We start from the raw sequence: 19518 nt of genomic DNA on the forward strand, positions 1-19518 counted from the left end.
TACTTCTGTTGGAAGCCGCCCAGAGTGGCTGGGGAAATCCATATAGCTGCCCAGGTCATTGTAGTCTTTGGATGGGGTTCTTATGACGATACCATGTCCTGCTGAAGTTTGGTTACCTGGGGTTCAGAGAAGGGTCTTTTTTATGTTATGATGCCCACCTTGTGAAATGAGCTCCCTAATCTACCTTTTTGTTTACCCAGACATTCCCTGACTTGCTGATACTGAATTGTTCTTTGTAGCTGAAATTATTTTATTTTATTAGTTGGCTTTTAACTGTTACTAGTTTTATGGTTCTTCTGTATATTGTAAACAACTTCTGAAAGAAGTGGCATGCATTTGTACACACCTACACATATACATATATATATAAATTGTGATTTATAGCGCTCGGTTAGGAGCAATCCGTACAAATTCAGATTAGATTCATGTTGGGGTTTTTTGGCACATTGCACTGTTAATATGACCCACTTCACATTTCAGAAATTAGTAGGTGTTTGCCTTTGTTGTGTATACTCCATATCAAGAGAGAACCATATTCTTCTCATTGACTACTTGTGAGGTTCAGGGCTCCTTGTGACAATTTACACATTGTAACAAACAGCATTTGTCTGTAGGGACCTCCTCAGTATGTGTGCCTGGTATTTCCATAGTGTGTCATGTAGCTGTTTGTGTCTTGTGTGCTAAAATGCTCATTTTGGCACTCTTCTGTTAAAAGCTGCAGTTTTGATCTTTGTGGTGCAAATGCAGAGAGACCATTACTCAGTTGAAATCATTTTTCAGGTATTTGGCATCATTACCTTCCCACATCTGGAAAAATGACCACGTCAAGAAATTTTTCAGCACTTCATCTCACTCCCAGCAATTTCAAAGTTCAAGTGAGTTTTAAGATTCATTTCTCCCTATTAACAAACATGTGAATAGACATTTTACCACTCAGGCCTTGTCCAAACACCTGATCTCCTTGTTTTTAGGTCCAGGCAACACTTCCCTTTATAAAGTAGGTACGACGCTGGGTGCTTCCGGAAGGTGAGATGAATTTAGTGTATGTGTGATGTAGGGAAGCTATGGCATGCTGTTCAGATTTCTGTATAATGTGGAACATTTTTCACTATCACTTTGAAAGTGACTTCACAGATTGCCCCTTCATTCTCAAAAGACATTCAAAGGTGGCATTTTACTTTGTACAGGTGCTTTATTTCAGTGGAGGGAATTAACATAGAAAATGTTTAGTTGCATTTGAAAATCAACACATCATTTACAGTTCTGATGTAAGATTTCCCATGTATATTCTTCCATGGAAACAAATTCCTCAAAACACTTATGAGGATATAAATGCTAACTTAGAACTGTCCTATGAAAAGCAGCTAAAACTCATCCCTACATTTCTATACAAGAGGCTCATGTTGAAGTAAGTATGCAGGATGGTTAGTGACTTACTGCATCTACATAATCCTTACTTCTGCTCCCTTTTCTTGGTTATGCCTGTTGGCACTGTCAGACAAGTAATTCCTTAACCTAAGCAGCTGGAGTAACTGTTGCCTTACATTCGCCAGCCCTCTGACTTTTCAGTGTTATGCTGGCTCTTCAGAAAGATGGCAAACTGCATCATGGGTCAAGGGACATGCTCTAGGATGAAACGAGAATGTACAGCATTCCTGTTCTTGATTTGATGTATAGAATAGTTTCTCCTTCTATGTTTGCAGACCTATATGTGGCGTAGCTGGTATCCAGTCTTCACAGAACAGTCTCCAGCATCATGTGCAGCATCCGGCCGCTACACCTGTTGCACTCCCCCACTGCACTCATACAGGTGGGGCTGCATCCTCACTCACTTGCCGCTCCCAGTTGGAGAACTCTTCATCGGTATTGACTCCCAGTCCTCAAACCCCCCAGGAACAAAATGGGATTTTAGACTGGCTGCGGAAACTACGCTTGCACAAGTACTATCCTGTTTTCAAACAGCTCTCAATGGAGAAGGTAGAGTCCTGGCTTGGCTAGGGGAAAACAGTTTGCTGTGCTTGTTTTGCTGTACTGTATTAATCTGTGGTATAGAGAGAGAATGCAAATTTTGGGAAAGGCTTAAGACTGATTAGAAATGCTGATATGGCTTCTTCAGCGATTTGGCTTTCTGGCAGAAGTCTTCATCTAGTGGCTTATTTATAAGTTTCTTTGTGAAATGTTGACACACTACAAGTATTTACCCTCTAATAAAAGCTGTTGCACATAAATCACCCCTCTATGATGACTTTTTTTTCCTGGATGCATGAGTTCCTAGAAAGCAAAATTCCTCATGTGATCTGAGAAAGAGCAGAGATGCTGTGCCTTGCTCAAATGAATGTCACTCTTTTTAACAGTTTTATTCACAACTCTGTTCAGATATGTTGTAAGCTACTGTTGTAAGCTAATAACATTACTCTTGGTTTGTTTTTTTTATATAAAAAATATCAGAGTGCCCTCTAGTGGATTCCTTGCTCTATTTTTTGCTCTCAAATTTAAAGCTCTACACTGCAGTAAATTGTTTTCCAATACAGTACATATCTTTAACCTGTGTACAGTGCTTAGCACATCTTAGACCCTTCATAAAAGATACATAATGAAATATAAATTGAATTTAATAACAGAATGGGGTATTGTTGTGGTATTTCTCTCTGCTTTATTAGAATAATTATCAATATTAATAAGCCTGAAAATAAAGTCTGGGTTGGATGTTCTGAATCTGACAAGTACCTTTAGTCTGCAAGTTGACAAATAACTACTGAATAATTTTACATAAAATTGGATGCTGAGACAACCTTAGTTGTTGAGTAGCTTGACAAAATAACATAGAAATGATCAAGGGCATGCATCAGTAGCAATAGTTCAACAAAACAAATTTAAAAGCTGATTTTGCATGGAAGTCATAGTGTCCCTAAATCTGTTGCTCATCTTTATACTAGGATGCTGTTAAACACTTGTTTGTCCCTAGATCCTTAGCTGCTGTAATAACAACACATGAAACTAATGAATATAGCTAATCTACATATTTTGCTTTAAAACTAAGCAAAATATGTAATTAACTACAATGGTGCCTCAACTTACGAATTCAATCAGTTCCGAAGGCACCTTCGTAGGTCGAAAAATTCGTAAGTCAAAAAGCGCCATTGGAAACGTGATTTCCCATAGAAATGCATTGGAAACAGAAAAATTCGTAAGTTGAAGCAACCCCATCTAAAAATTCGTAAGTTGAAAAAAACCCTATCTAAAACCGCCGCGGTTTCCGTTCAGATGTCAAGAAATTCATAAGCGTGCGGCCATTTGCACCACTCGTAAGTCGAAAAATTCGGTTGTCGAGTCGTTCGTAAGTCAAGGTACCACTGTATATTCATTGGTTTCATAAAGAAACTTTTGTCAAGTATGCCATATTAGACAGCATTTTTAAATGCATACTATAAAATTGACTTTCCCTTTTTTCCTATCTTAAGTTCCTGAGCCTTACTGAAGAAGATCTGAATAAATTTGAATCCCTTACAATGGGTGCAAAGAAGAAGCTCAAGACCCAGCTGGAGTTGGAAAAGTAGGTATTAAAGAAAACTGGCTTTTCCATGTTATTTCAGGATCTTTTCCTCCTAATTTTTCCAGTAAAAATGCTTGCTGTGTGGACTTTGCCTAAGGAAAACCCAGAAGCAGGACTGGCTTAATTCAACACTAGTTGAATTAAAATTTTGTTGCATTTATACCCCATGCATGTGTCTAGAATGATAAATCTAAAAATACCAGTAGGTTATATGCAGCGAATTTTTACACAAGTGAGACCCATTGAAATTATAGAATAGAATCTCTTAAGAGGGCTTTAGTCTAAGTTAGTTGAATACCACACATTCTTTAAATTAGAGAACCAATTCAGATTTAAATCCAAGTTTATTTTAATAAATTGCTTCCCACACTTCCCTTTTCATTCCAGGGAAAAGTCTGAGAAACGGACCCTCAATCCAGCTACATCCCCTTCCTTGAGCACTGGGGTGGCCAGAGTTCCTCCTACCACTCATATTGGTCCTATCCAAAGCATTCGTGGTAACCATACAGCAGGTAAAAAGACTATGATGTTTGAATATGTATATTTCCTACTCAGGAAAGATTGGCGCATGTCTAATTCTTGTAACATATTGGATAGCAATGTAGTTCAGGATAGTCATACTTAGAAGAGTAGACCCATTGAATTAATAGACTCAGGTTAATTACTTTCCATGGATCTATTTTTGAGCCCGGCTAACAATGGCTATCAGCCAAATATACTTGGGAGTCACAACAGATTTTGTCTGTCTAAAGATGACTTAACAGTACCATTCACATTACTTGATTTTTCTTCTTCTCTTCCCCACCCCAAGAGTTACGTGTTGATGTTGATCAGCCAACCCTCTCAACCCCCCGCGAAGGAAGCTCTTCAGAATACTCCAGCTCCTCTTCTAGCCCCATGGGAATCCATACCCGGGAGGAGAGCTCAGACAGTGCTGAGGAGAATGAGAGACGTAAGAAAAGCTGTCTCGTTGTGTTGCGGCATCTAACGCATTTAAGTGACTGGTCGTACCTGACATCTGTCTATCTTGTAGGTTTAGAGGTCCACTTGGAAGCCTCAGAAAAGGAGAAGCCAGTAATGTTACTGAATCACTTCAACTCCAGCTCAGCCAGGCCCACTGCTCAGGTTTTACCAGTGCAGAATGATGCCGGTTCTAGTCCATCCGGTCACCACACCTTGCCGGTACAGATGATGGCTGCGGGCTCCCCTCACATCACTCCAATTAGAATACTGAACTCTATGCACAAATCAGAGCGAGGGAATACAGACATGAAGCTCCTTTCGTCATCTATGCACTCACTTTTGTCTTTAGAAGACAGGACAAAATTCTCACCTGGCACACCTCGAAGTGGCATCAAAATGGAGAAGAGCTTTGGAAGTACTGTTGTAGATGGGATGCCAGCCTCTCCCCATCAGCCCATGCAAGTGCTCTCTGGAGTTTCTGAAAATGGCTCCTCTACACCTTCAATTAACTTTGGTCCAAGGACCAAAATGGTACATGCTTCCACTCTAGACAGAGTGGTGAAAACAACCCAGCAGCCGGGAATAATAGTGGAAACAAGCACCACAGCCACTGTAACTTCCAGCTCCGTCTTCCATGTGGCACGACCCCCCATAAAACTCCTGGTATCCTCTTCAGTTCCTACTGATTCAACCATTGTGGGGCAGTCTTCCTGCTCCAGTAATATGCAATTCAGTGTGTCCCCAGCAATAATAAACCCCCGGACTGCTCTCTATACAGCCAATACCAAAGTGGCCTTTTCTGCCCTGAGCAGTATGCCAGTAGCCCCAATGCCCAGCAGCAGCTTCTGTGCAAATAGCAACACTGCCTCTTCTAGCAGTCACCCCTCCACATCCTTTGCAAATATGGCAAACCTACCCAGTTGTCCTGCTCCCAGCTCCAGCCCCACGCTTTCATCAGCTGCCGAGAACAATTTCTACAACAGCAGTAGTAGTGGCTCAGGAGGAAGTATCCCAGTACCAAATCAGAATCACCACCATCACCACCACCATCAGCAGCAGCCTCCTGGATGCATGGTGTGCAGTTCCTGTGGCTGTAGCGGGAACTGTGGTTCAAGCGGCATGACTGTCAGTTATGCTAATTACTTCCAGCACCCCTTTTCCGGACCGTCAATGTTTACTTTCCCATTTCTGCCCTTCAATCCACTGTGCAGCAGTGGCTACATCAACACACAGCAGTACAACAGCAGCTCAGCTTTCCCTATGGTTCACTCTCCTTACAACAGTGGCATAACACCAGACTCTGTCATGAGTGGGCAGTCTACGTTTGCAGTGCCACCAATGCAAAGCTTTATGGCAAGTACAGCAGGGGTGTATCAAGCACAGGGGATGATGAGCAACAACAGTGGTACAGGCCATAAAAAGAATGGGAATCTGTCCTGTTACAATTGTGGAGCCAGTGGTCACCGAGCTCAAGACTGCAAGCAGCCACCAATGGATTTCAATCGACAAGGTTAGGAACAGAATTGGTTTGCCGGAAGTGGCGTTGGTAGATTGCTCAGAATACAGGTTTGGCTGCTTGGGGAAAGGGGGTGGTAGATAAAGGAAAATCTGAAAATGGTCAGTAATTTAAAGTGATTGAACGTCTGAGCATGTACAGGTTGAATCCACTGTAGGTCTCACATTTTGCCAATAGTTTGTACTCTTGTGGATGAGCAGTAGCCCTCTGAAGCAAACCTGAGAGAACCAAAGTACAGGAGTGGGAAAATGTTGCTCTGGCGTGAGCATGCAGAGCAGAGTTTTGTGGGGTAATAAGGGCTTGGTTTCTTGTGGCAGTAAGCTTTGAGATTGCTCGCACTCAAAACTGGTATCCATGGTGCTCCTGCCTTATTTCACATCTACTGCTAATATGTTCATTCCTTATCTATGAACAGCATAGTGCTCAACTGTGTGATGTGTCATTGCTTGTGAAATGTAGACTTCACAAGTGTCTTACACTTGCTGACTTGTATTTCTCTTCTCCATGCAGGTACATTTCGGTTAAAATATGCTCCACCAGCTGAAAGTTTAGATTCCACAGATTGACAGTAACTCCATGGACTTCATTTTTTGTGATGGCAAAAGCCCATGGAGTAATTACGGAATTTCAAATTGGAATCTGAGAAGTCCACTTGTTGAGCTTATTAACATTATTTTTTTAATCCAAAGGTGCTCTACTTCACTACACTAGGAAGAAACTGAAGCTTAGGGGTTTATCAAACCCATTTTTACTGATTTGCCAAAATTATAACATGGATCTTAAATGTTGGACCTTCCAGATGGGAGGTGAAACTGGCCAACTACCCTTTTTGTTGTAAACAAACTCCTGCACTTTTGCTGAAGAATGTTGCCATACTTCGATCTTCTGTGCTGGAAACTCGAACTCCCGGGCAGCTATGTTGTAATCTGGAGTGAGAGCTAGAGGTTGACGGTACAGTAGCCATTTGCCTGCTGGACTCTGACATTTGAGGCTAGGTAAACATGTCTACTTTTTCTCAAAAACAAATCAGGCACTACACTCTGGGATTTTAAAGGATTGCACTACAGAAGAATGTATAATTCTATCTGCACTTTTAGCAGACTGAGATCAGTGCGAGAGACGTTCCAATGGTTGGAAATAGGCACCAGCAGGCTATGTGAACTTCTAATAAAGAAATCTTAACCCTCCCTCTCTTCCAAAAGAAAAAAAGGTAGAAGTTTCAATTCATTCTAGAAATGGTTATGCTATGCTTGTCGGCATTTATTTGTCAGTCATGGATTAAACTTACGTTTCTAAGGGTCTAGTGCCAGAGACTGAGCTCAAACAGGTCTTTTAAAAAATACTTTTCCTCTACAACTTTCAAATCTTACCATATATTTAGTTTCTGCCACAGGAAACAGTACTCTACCTTTGAAAGCCAGTTTTAAAACACAGACTCCTGCAGCAGAGTTTGCAAGTTGTTGCTTTACTTTGCATAGCAAAAGTCTTTCTACAAGGGCTCTTGCTTACAGGATATAGAAGTCACAAAGTAAGAAACAGCTGTACATCTTAACCACAACTCGGGTTTGTAGTCTGCCTCCTTCATTTGAAATACGTAGAGTATTGGCTTCGATGTTAACTAGTTAGAATTCTTTTCCACTGACTAAAGCCAGCAAAGCTCAGAACTGAAACATTGTAGACCTACCTGGTCAAAAGGAGGCATACCTTTTTGTATTCATGCTGAATTGGTTGTAGCTATCTTCTTTCATTGATAGGGCTGAAGTTTAAACTGCCTCACATGGGACATTTTAGTGGCTGTGCACAATGTTACTATGGAAGTGGCAAATGAGTATTTCTGCTTCAAGGTATTGTATGGTTGAAGGTGCAGGGAGGTGGGGTTGGCTGCATATCCATGAGGTAGTAAAACAGTGGATCTTGTGGAAATAATGGTAGTATTGGCAGAAAACCAGGTACTCCACTATTGTTTTCTATATCATCAGAGATAAGCTCTATTATCCTTACCTGTTGCCTTTAAAAAACAAACTGGTTTATTCTCTTGGGTGTAGGCATTCAATGGGTTTTGCATATTCAACTCTGGGAGAAGCTTAGCATGAGCTTCCTGCCATTTCTCAGCTTCATAGAGACCCAAGTCCAAAGTTGTAAAAACACATGGTTTGTAGCAGCCCTACATCCAACTTCAGTTATTTCTATGCAATGAAGTGCTAGACTTTCATATCCTGTTTGGCTTTACCAAAACAGTATTACATATAGGGTTAGATCCAGCCCATGATTTTTAATTATGCTTGTAATGACTGAACCTCTAAGACGGCTAATAGAAGTGGATACTATTAGGAAACTTGTAGAACTACAAGAGGTAATGAGAACTGACAGAGCAATTTACTTTGCCTTAATGACCCTGATTGACATCAGCAGAAACATGCCACTCTGTACTAAATCTGTCAGTTATTGTTTACTCTTAAAAGTTGGGAGCCTTTCCATTGGCCCAAAATGTGCTAAAAGCAAAATGTATCGGTTCTTAAACAGAAATAACCCAACACCATACAAACTTTCCAGGATCAACAGAAAGCCTTTATCAGGCATTTAAATTGGAAAGTCTCTGGAAACATGGCCCCATGAGCAGTATGATGTTCAGAAATAAAGTTTCCATTCATACAAAAAGAAAGCTGTCTCAGCTAGCTGTTGGGCTGTCAAACAAAATTATGTTTAACTTAACTAGTGGACAAGTGGAGAGCCAATTGCCTTGTTAAGTTTCTAAAGGTAAACTGAGGCATATAAGGCAAGCCTGCATAGTGACTTAATTTTATTAAAACTGTTCTCTACTGTTTCATCTACAAAGTGGCTGTCAGTGTTTCATACAGGCAGAGGACTTTGAAGCAAGACTCAAGTGCAAGAGGAAATGGACACTAGCTGCCTAGATCATAGTTTGGCTGAAACTTTACACTAGAGAATGTAATTTGTGCCATGAAAATAGCATAAAACAGAACCATCAAAAGCCCTGGTCTGTATGAAACAAACTATGTACTAAAAACTGGCATGGCAAACTGCTGGAGAAATGCTATTTGCATATAACTAAGGTTTCAACTAGGCATGACTTAGTTAATGGGAAATTTCTCAAGCAGTATGCGGGTCTATGCCTGAACAAAGAAGGGTCTTTCTGAATTATGTCAAACCCTGTATTTCATGCAAGCCTAGAATACGAAAGAGACACTCAAATTTAAGCCACCCCAAGTAAAAGGCAAGTTATTCAATGGGTACAATACCATTTTATGGGGAAAGCCCTAAACTGAGGCCAACTTAATTATTTTAAGGTGGGAGGGAAGGGTGGGTATTTTGTTTTGCTTCTGAATAGACACTTGTAAGCCTCTTAAGCTGCTTTACTTAGATATGGCCAAAGGCAGAATTAAGAGAGTAGTAATTCAGAAAGCAACAAATATTCAAACAATTTTTACTCTTCCAACTACCTTTGGAACTATTTCTGCATACTAACTTCTTATAAACATAGGAAGAGCCTATGTCTTGCAGCACAGAAAATAACTTTCCATTAGGAATGAAGAAAACACCTCTACCCATTTCGAGCCATTTCTTTTACATTATATTACAAATGTGCATGTAACTTTATATAAATATTAAAAGTTTTGTAAATATTTAATATCCACCTAATTTGATTTTGAATTGTAAATGTCAAGTATTCTGGTATTTGAATTTTTATGTTTTATTATACTTTGTTAAAGGTAAAATTGTACATTTTTAGAATGTTTTTATCTGAGTAAATTTAATGTACTGAACAAAAATTAAAGACTATAGTAGTGTCTTTTCAGACATCCTCACTTTTAATATATATTTTTTCCATTTTCAGTGGGAGACTAAAGAAAACGTACTGCAAGTGCAGCAGGTTCAACCAAAGGTTAACATAAACATGCATTGTCTCAAAGGTGGCAGCTGTAGACAGGTACTGCAGAGCTATCCAACAGCTTTATCTGCAAGTTGTCCATTTTAGATAGGTGCTCTGAAGGGTACAGAAAAGCCACACTGCAGCCTGGGATATCAGCTTCTTCTGTCAGGAGCTTTTCCATGTTCTCATACAGGTACTTAATTCTCAGTCTCATTTGGAATCCAGTATCTTGCCCACATTCAGGAAGCAGGCAATGTTGTTTTTCATAGCTCAAGCATCTTCACAAGTGTCATTAGTATGGCCACAGAATCTCCTACTTTTGTGACAATGTTCTATTCTGCAACAGTAAAGGAATCTGAGCCAAGGTAGTGGGAGGCTGAAGACTTTTGTTCAATTCTGTCTACTGCTCTTCATATACAGCATTAAGATAGTTTTAAAATGGACTTGTATATAAGCTTAACTTCTAATCAAGTTGAGATGGAATCATCCATTTGAGCACTTTAAAAACAAAAGAAAAATCAACATTTATACAAGAGCAGCCAGTAGCCCATTGTAAGGATGGCTGTCTTATGAAGAAATAGTAACTGAACAAAAGACTTTAAAATTTTACAGTGAAGTAAAAGCTCACAGTGAACTTGTTAGAAGCAAGCATTGAACAGATGCATGCAAAGGTAGAAACTGCATGTCATTGTGATATTTTACAGCATGTCAAGATTTAGCCTCTCCACATAATAAAAATTTGTTTGCTATAACATATAATTAAATTCACATGCATTAATATACAAGGATAAGTCTTAGCTTACTACATTTCACTGTATAACAAATGGGGAAGCAGGACACCATCTGAATTACTTTCCTTTTGCACAGGACATACCCTGTTTACAGCAAAATTTAAGTCCCTATCTATGCAACTGACTGGAAGCAGTGATCAAACTTCTTTGCAACTTTAGATATTGCCCAGTCTAAAACAAAGGGAAATTCTTTTTGAGTTTTGATAGTTTGAAATGCAGCTAAAGGAAATGGGCTTTCTGCCAACGAGGAAATACAAAAATGTTCTTCATGTATTCTAATGAAAATAAAATATAGGTAGCGAGATTAATATGCTAAATATAAAGAAACATCAACAGCTGTGAGGCTTGCCAATGTTACTGTATTACTTTGGCAATTGGCTAACCTCAAAGCCCTACTACCTCCCAATGCTTTCTGACTGACAAAATGAAGTCCTCCTTGATGAGGGTTTGGGTTGATTTAATTAGAATAAATTTAACAAGGTGTAGAACAGAACACCAAACTCTGGATAGACTGAAGCTTTTCTTCGACAACAGTTACGTATATATTTCCTAAAACTAGCATAAAGCTGTGATGTTTGGTATATAATAATTAGCAATCTGATGTTTCGCCTTCTAAGTAACAGTAGCCACCCCTTTCATCACATGCACTGATCTATCAAAAAAAGAGTTAAAAGAAGCAGACCATTACTCCTATTTGTTCCCTTTCTTAAAAAGCAGTTTTCAGGAGCTGAAAGAGTACTTAACATTATGAGATGTCACACGTAAGTATTTCAGTTTGCTGCTAAATGCTAGCCCATTTTCTATGATTAATGCAAACATCCCTTTTATTGACAACTTAACACACACACACACACACATGTACAGTATAGTTTAAAATTCCAGAGGCTTAAAGCAAATGTGCCTGTGCAAATTTTATAGCAGGTCTACAAAGCTGCGCTGCTTGTCTATACTGGCACTTATCTGTTCAATATTCACAAATAAAACAGTACGGTGAGAACACCCGCTAAGCACAACTACTGTGAGCAGGTTGGTGACATCCCTTTGTTTTTTCCTGTGGGAGGGAGGGGTAAAAACTATCCTAGGCTACAAGCCACTGGGGATGGTTTACAGAGATTTCATTCCAAATGTTTCCTGAGAGGCATACACCATGTACAGGAATCCGTCCTCGTCCTTTTCGCTTTCATACACCTCCGAAATTGGTGTTGAAACGCTCACCATGCTGTGTCCATTCACCAGTAAGAAGAAAGCTTGATTGGAATTCAGCTGCAGCCGACGCCTAGAAGACAGGAAACTGAATGGACACTTCCCTTGGAACATGGCTAACAAATTCAAATGCAGAAGCAAAATACAACAAAAAAAACCACTGCCTTTGGAAATTCCTGGTTTAGCAACAGTCTCCTGCTTTGCCACATCCAAGAATCACATGAATACCAGAAAGCATGTGTGATTAGGGCACTTCTGAAGGCAGACTCCTCACCTAAGCAACATCAGAGGGGAGGGACTTGCAGCTACACTGATCTTATAAAGCCTCGAGTGACACTAAAGCCTGCTGTGTTGCCTAAGAGGAAGGACAACACTGCTAGAGACTGCATGTTGCTTTTAGATGCTAACCACCCATTTTAACCATTTCAATGGACTACAGAGCACATCAGTGCCAGCTACAGCAAGTTTACTCAGTAACAGGCATCACACTCCAGAATTATATAGAGCCCATATAATCAAGTTCCCTTTCTGTGAAGAGTTGTCAACAGAGACGGAAAACTGTGTCAGCCTAATTCCTGTTACGATCGGCAAATATGCTTGCCATGCAGAGTGTGGCACCGCTCCATATCAAGCAACCATCCTAACTTGGAAGCTGCAGAGGTGGGCAGGGATTGTCCGCTGAAGATCTCTGCCACCTTCCAAGTTGGGTGGAAAACTGGCAGCTGCATGGCAAAGGCAGATCTGAAGAGCCTTGGCTCTAACAGAACCAGTGCAGCATCCCTCCCCTCCCCCCCAAAAAAAACACCTAGCCTCTTTCCTGCTCCTACCACTTCCTAGAGGCATACAGAACAACTACAGGCAGTGGCACTGAACAAAACATTCCCCACTCAACCTCTGAGAAGTTGTGGCACCTTCAGGCAATGTAGCGCAACCATGCACACACTCTAGCCAGGCTTTTCTGTAGGAAGGAGGGAAGCTTAGCAAGACCAGTTGTTTTTTTAGTTTTGCCAACAAGTAGGTCAAACACTGTGGACCTTTGTTATGATTGTTACTTGACATTTTTTAAAGCTCACTTGGGAAACCCTTAATGTATAGCACAAGCTACTGTCCTGAATGAGAGACCTTTCAGTACCACAGGTAGGTTAGATACCTGATAATCTTGATCAGCTCACTCATGTTGACATGATCTGGGACCAGAAACTTTGTTTTATCCAGAATGGGAAGTTGCTTTTCTCCTTTGTACCTTTCAATGATTACCTGGAGGAAAATGGTAAAGTTAGGACTTATAATTTAGGACTTTTCAGTATGGTGAGCCACAGGCATATTCTTGCTAGATACCTATAGGTTTGCTTAATGCAATTCTGCTACTTTGTACTACAGTGGTTTATATTTTTATTATTTCCATTGTTTTACTGTATGCCACCTTGCATTTTTAATGAGGCTCAGCATGAAATTCTTAAAACAAACCCAGTCACCTGAATTGAGCTGCGAAAAGGAGCTGCAATAGAGAAGACCCCAGCCTTGTGGGGAGAACTAATCCATCCCTGGCACAGGTTTGCAGTGAAAGGCTAGCGTGCCCTCCTCCCCACCTGTCACCCCAATTTCAGCCCCTTCTCCATTCAGTTATGCATAAACAGGGCAAGAGGACTACAATCAGGAAAACCTGGGAACAGCAAACAATTGACTTCCATTATGCAAAATGAAATGGAGGGAGAAAATAAAAATCTTCCTAGGCCAAATATATTTGCAGCCTCTAGTGTGGATGATTTCACTGCTAGTCCCCAAAGTGCATGTGTTGCCACTACCTACCAGGTTATTTTCCTGATTTAAGTCTCAACAAATAACAGACAATAGAGCTGAAAGTGTACTCACTGGTATCTTTGTTGGATGCTGCTCTCGAATAAGTCTGACATCTTCTATTCTTTGTTCTACAGGGGAGAAAAAGAAAGTTGTACCTACCGTAAATGCTTGAAGAAGCAGTGTTATCAGATATATAACAGGCACCCCAAAACTTTGCCTCCCCAGATGTTTTGGACTACAATTCGCACCATCCCTGACCACTGGTCCTGTTAGCTAGGGATCATGGGAGTTGTAGGCCAAAACATCTGGAGGACCGCAGTTTGGGGATGCCTGGATATATAACATCTACACAGAACAACTTGTTATCTAGGGGTTTCATTGCCCTGGAACAGAAGCACACACAGAGGCAGCCATTTGTAGGAAGGGCAGAATATAAATAAAAAAAATAAATCATAAGGAGAATGAGAGGAGCATAAACCACACCCACATTAGTATACCCAAGCTGATAGCATTAGAAGCAAGGTTAACTGGCAGTCTTTCTAGATCAGGGTGGGAATGTAACTCAAGCGCTGCTGAAAATTCATGCTGGTAATGAGGAAGCTACAGTGGAAAGGGGAAGGCACAAGAGAAAAAGGGGTACTTGCCCACTTTTAACTGTAACCCCACCCATGAAGCTGCTAACTGACCCCCCCCCCCCGCGGCATGTGCACTAGTAGAAATTCCGCAGCATAATTTATTAACAGGAAGGGTGGGGACAACTTAAGACAAACGGGGGGGGGAGAGAAAATGCCATCCTAAAAATAGAGAAGCATATCCCTTCATAGTGAAAAGTTAAAGCAGGCAAGTTAAGTTGAAGGGTAAACAAGTTGAGCTTGGTTCACTAGGCACACAGTAGTACAACAAATCTGCTGAAGTAGTTCTAAATCTGAGACCACCTGGGAAGCCCAAGAACCCAGTCTGAGGGCCATGGGGAAGGAGCAAACACAACAAAGAGTCTTACAGCATAAGCTTTTGTAGACTAGAAGAGCACACTTCACAGCTTATGTCATAATGAAATGTTAGTTTTAAGGTGCTACAAGACTGTTTTTACTGCTAAAAAGACTAGAAGTTAGTGAGAAAACATGGCTATCCCCTCGAAGAAAATAGCTCCATGTAAATAAAAAGTATTAAAAAATCATCTAAGTATTTTAAATAGTTACATATTGCATTTTTAAAGATAGAGAGCTTCCACTAGGTTCCCCCACCCCCAGCCTAGAGGACTGTTGGTGCCCAAAACTCCTTTGCAAAGGAAAGCAAACAGCACGACCTTTACTTTCGTTTTCAGTGGCACAGCAGCAAAACAAAGCCTCAATTCTTTTTCCACTCCAACATGCAAGCAGGAAAACCAGTTTAAGCAGAACAAAGACAGTAACAACAACAAAAGCAACAGCCGGAGTCTTCCTGTATTTCTTTTTTAAATGATAGTAACAATTAAGGGACGTTCACAGTTGAACCTAACTAGAGCTTGTTACAGCAGGATTCTTGGATCATATTACGAAGCTGAAACTTGGTGGACTCGGCTGGAAGGCTAATTCACAGGCATTTGCCACAGACAATATTTGTTGTTTAATCTGCCTGTCACTAACTCCTGAGAGGTGGAGGTAATTGCCCAACGTTGTCCCCAAAACTTCCTGCTTCGGGCTGGAGGTCACCCTCTGTTTTGGTCATCAACAGTATTAGGAAAATTGCAGCCCAATGATTCAACATTACCCTCTGCTTCCTCACATAACAAACTGACACAGCAGATCGGAGACAAACAAATCCATGGATTCCGAACAGTTGAGCTGCTTAAAGTTGTGCAGGCAATACCCAGGAAAGAATAGGGAAGGGGACCTGTCATAAGTACTGAATACTTCCACATCACTAAGGGAAGACACCCCAGATAAAGCTTGGGAATGAAACTGCAAACACATGCAACATCCAGACAAGAAGTTCTACACTACAGCATCCAGCATATAATCTGGCCTTCTCACATTCAACATACAGTATACTTAAGATAAAGAGCACCATCTCCATTGTTTCGACAACTGATCAACAAAGGGTAGGCCCCACCACCCTCTAAGTGCTGGGGTGAGGGGGGAAAGAGTGCCACAGTAGAGTGCAGAGCAGGCATGGTGCCAGGTAGGGAAAGAGGCTGGCACGGGGAGGGGGGCTGTTTACTCCTCCTCTGGCTCTTGAGCTCAACGGAAGCCGACAGAGCCATCAACAGGCCCTGCATTCGCCTCAAACACAACACCTCAGCCCCCCCGCAAAGTAATGGAAGAGGGTCCTACTTATACTCCCAATGGGGGGGGGTAACAGTCATGGTGGGTGGTGAATCACTCTGCCCAAGATCCAGAACTAGGAGATGGGGAGAAAGGGGTTTACTGTATTAAAGGGGGGGGTATGATTGTACCACCAACCCATAAACCCGCCCCCATGGCCGATGGGGAGTGCGATAACAGGCCAAGCACTTTCTTCAAGCACCTTCTTCCCTCGACTCCGCGAGGGAAGAAGGGAGTAAGCCTCATCCCACCCCCAACAATGGGGGTGTTTTGCCTTTTCCTCAACTCTTCTTCCCTTGCCCCAGCGTGACCCGCTTACCTTCTCCCCACCGCCACACATATAGCACACACAGCGCCCGCCGCCACGTTCATGGACCATCTCCCCAGCTCTTCACTGTTCCCTACTTCTGAGTATCCCCCTTTAGTCACCAAGCTCCCCCCCCCACTCAAAACCACCTCGCAGGTGTTCCCTTGGCCACCCCACTTCATGTGGTGCGTCTCTGCCCAAGGCCCCCCCCCGACTCTGTAACAGCCCCCTCTCCCCCCGGTTGGCTAACGCACAGACCCTTCCCCCACCGAAAGTGCGTCGCTGCTTGAAGCTCTTTTCCGAGGGCATCGCGGCGACTGGCTCCTCCTCCACCTCCTTCGACTCTCTCCCCTCTCAGCGGCGCGGACCATCCACACCAAAACCCTCGCCCGCGATCAGCTGACAAACGTAGCCCCGCCTCTCCCGAGCTGATTGCGTCACAGGGAGGGAGGGAGGGACGGACGGACGAAGGAAGGAAGGAAGGAAAAGCGAGAGGCCGTGCATTCGTAGGCTTCAATGGCTTCACCGCACGGTAGTGCGCGTGCGTAGCGACGGAAGCCCGACGCCTCAGGCAAGGAAGAGGAGAGGAGGAGGAGGGGAGTCGACGTTGGCGACGCGAGCGCGCCTGCGCAGGCGAAACGAGGCGCGGGCGGGGGAGTCAGAAGCTGAGCCTGCCGCAGGGCGGCGCCAAAACAGTGACTTCATCGCGCACAAACGCAGCCCCGCCCATCGCCATGGTTACCATGTCACCCTCCCCGGAGGAAGAGAAGGCCTCTGATTTGGTTTTGCCGCAATTTCCATATTAAAGAAAGAAGTTCCCCTCATCTCACGATCAAGCACCTGGGGCGGGATCTTATATCAGAGCTAAAGATCTGGAGCGCATCAAGTAATACTAGAGAGAGAGCGGCGGGGGGGGGATATTCTGAACATATGCAAAACACTTTCCTCCCCGTCTCCTTTGTGCAATTGAAAGCCCACATACAAGACTTGATAGCATTGCCCTCTCCTACGTTGTTTCTCTGTAACTGGTATTCAGATGCATGCCACCTCTAATCCTGGGGGTATCATGGATATCCTTAATTTGCCTAATCTCTTTTCATAGCCATCTATCTGAGGCCATTACATTTTATGGGCACAAATGCCATTGTTTATGTGTTGTGTTGTGTGAATAAGTAGTTCCTTTTGTTTGCTCTAAATCTCCCACCATTCAGCTTTATTGGGTATTCCAGGTTATAGTATTATAGGAGGCGGGGAAAACAGACCTTCCATAACAATTCTTTTCATATTTAAGGTGACACGATGACACAACGTGTGTTTCCAGTGCTTTGCTTCTAGAAAAAGTGCAGATACTGTGTACCCTCTGAGTACCACCAGAAAAAAAACACACTTTGTTTCTCTCTGTAACTTGTCTCTGTTATTGCATTTGTGGCCAAGAAAGGAATGCCAAGTCCATTGCAAGATGCTCTGACTGTTCTACAATAGCAGATCAGCAGACATTTAATTACTGATTACTCAAAGCCAAGTATTTCCTGTAACTGCATAAGCCTAACATTATAAGGACACTTACAAATGTGATGTCCTTGAATTCTAATAAGACCTGTCATACATTTTATCAGAAGAATAACTTCTTGTTATTTTTTCCCCTTTCCCAGCCACGTGGATCTCATTGGCTACGACTCGTTTGAAGGACTGGTCTGCTTAAAACAACACTGGAAAAGGAACTGGCATAGTTGTTTGACAGAGTCTTTATACTCTGAAGTCGGGTGTCAGTTTCAGAGGAACTTCCAGCATGCAGCTGAAACAGAACAAAGAGGCAGTTTGAGAGACAGCTGTGGGACTTCTCCCTGCCAAACTCTGTTCCCAGAGACAAAACAAATTAGCAATATATCTCCAACAACAGATAAGTGACATAAAGCTTTACTGAATTCCAGAGCCATTTGGTTGGCCACTGGAAAACAAAATGCTGGGCTTTGGTCTGATTCAGTAGGTCTAGTGTCAGCACCTGGTATGTTTGGGTAACTGTTGGGCCCATACACCTGGCAGGGTTCACTGGGGCTTGATGCCTGCCCTGCCTTCCCTGCTGCAGTGAGTGCCACTGAGCCTCCCACCACCACCAATCGCTCCCCACAGTCCCCAGATGCCAGCTGGCTCTATTAATGTTTGAAGTTTCACTCTCACCACATCAGTCATCTGTTAGGTGGTATGAAAGAAGAGGTGAAGGGGCACATAGCAGGTGACTGACCCGGGAATGCAGGTTGCCAGTGCTACATAACTCCACTCCCAGTGAGGCTTCCTTGGACTCAGAACCATCCTGTCCTCCCCATGCCTAAGTTTGTTCAGTTTACATATACAGTAAAAGGAGTCGCTAAACTAGTACTGTATGGGGCTTTGCAGGCAAGGAACTGAACACCCAATCTATTTACAGGTAGGTAGCCGTGTTGGTCTGGGTCGAAGTAAAATAAAAAAATTCCTTCAGTAGCACCTTAAAGACCAACTAAGTTTTTATTTTGGTATAAGCTTTCGTGTGCATGCACACTTCTTCAGATACACTGAAATAGGAGTCCCCAGGCGCTTATGTAGAGAAGGGGTGGGGAGGGGAGGGGGTATCATTCAGAAGGGTGGTGGAAGTGGGTGATTGACTTCTTCAGATACAGTGAAATGGGAGTCCCCAGGCACTTATGTAGAGAAGGGGTGGGGAGGGGTGGGGATGGGGAGGGGGGATCACTCAGAAGGGTGGTGGAAATGGGTGATTGACTGACTGATAGCTGTTGATGACCGAAAACGACTGCAAATGGTTTTGCATGAAAAAGCAAGGGTGGAGATGGCTGAAGATCGCTTATCATGTATAATGAGATAAGAATCCAGTGTCTCTGTTCAAACCAGGTCCCTCCATGGTTATCACCAAGCTCCCACTATGATTTTTTAAAAATTAGTTGGCTCTTTATAAACCTTTTAATAAATAAAAATAACAGAAAAACTTCCAGAATATGGACAGTAATACATTGAGGCAAACTACTGTACAGTGTTGAATCTCTCTTGGTGAAATGTACTCCTTTGTATGATTTGAGAAACTGAGCACCCATTTCAGACAGGCCTGAGAACCAGGAGGCTGTGAGTTTATACAAACCTCTCTAGTTTGTACTGAGCTTAGTTTTGTCTCAGAATGAAGCTCCATTATTACAGATTGGTA

The 19518-nt window shown here is 42.3% G+C and overlaps 2 protein-coding genes and 1 long non-coding RNA gene across 4 annotated transcripts in view; 2 read left to right on the top strand and 1 right to left on the bottom strand.

The window, feature by feature from the left end:
• Positions 1–9843, top strand: part of ZCCHC14 (zinc finger CCHC-type containing 14) — a 35577-nt gene extending 25734 nt beyond the window's left edge. Inside the window, exons 6-13 of one of the 2 annotated variants that reach the window (XM_035117494.3) lie at positions 781–875; positions 972–1026; positions 1704–1977; positions 3462–3553; positions 3941–4065; positions 4365–4505; positions 4587–6026; positions 6543–9843. In XM_035117494.3, the coding sequence (XP_034973385.3) occupies positions 781–875; positions 972–1026; positions 1704–1977; positions 3462–3553; positions 3941–4065; positions 4365–4505; positions 4587–6026; positions 6543–6598 (2278 nt within the window). In that variant the 3' untranslated portion in view covers positions 6599–9843. Of the gene's footprint in view, positions 1–780; positions 876–971; positions 1027–1703; positions 1978–3461; positions 3554–3940; positions 4066–4364; positions 6027–6542 lie in introns of both variants that reach the window. The other variant, XM_035117493.3, reaches the window with a different exon arrangement.
• On the bottom strand, positions 9840–16675 carry MAP1LC3B (microtubule associated protein 1 light chain 3 beta). Its single transcript, XM_035117495.3, has 4 exons — positions 16598–16675; positions 13791–13846; positions 13069–13175; positions 9840–11991 (listed from the first exon to the last, which is right to left on the bottom strand). The coding sequence occupies exons 1-4, from the start codon at positions 16635–16637 to the stop codon at positions 11820–11822; spliced, it is 375 nt and encodes a 124-aa protein (XP_034973386.1). The 5' UTR covers positions 16638–16675; the 3' UTR covers positions 9840–11819.
• A 120-nt stretch (positions 16676–16795) lies between these two features.
• On the top strand, positions 16796–18290 carry LOC148685310 (uncharacterized). Its single transcript, XR_015950530.1, has 2 exons — positions 16796–17214; positions 17981–18290. It is a non-coding gene; the product is annotated as an uncharacterized LOC148685310 (long non-coding RNA).
• Positions 18291–19518: the final 1228 nt, after the last annotated feature.

Source organism: Zootoca vivipara, chromosome 6, assembly GCF_965207765.1.
Source record: "Zootoca vivipara chromosome 6, rZooViv2.hap1.1, whole genome shotgun sequence".
Lineage (NCBI taxonomy): Eukaryota > Metazoa > Chordata > Lepidosauria > Squamata > Lacertidae > Zootoca > Zootoca vivipara.

Excerpts from the sequence above, each read along its gene's own strand:
- MAP1LC3B (XM_035117495.3), bottom strand. The coding sequence starts at position 16,637 with ATGCCCTCGGAAAAGAGCTTCAAGCAGCGACGCACTTTCG. Across the intron at positions 13,847-16,597 it reads CAAGCAGCGACGCACTTTCG|AACAAAGAATAGAAGATGTC; the intron begins GTGGGGGAAGGG and ends TCTCCCCTGTAG. Across the intron at positions 11,992-13,068 it reads GAGCTGATCAAGATTATCAG|GCGTCGGCTGCAGCTGAATT; the intron begins GTATCTAACCTA and ends CCTGTCTTCTAG.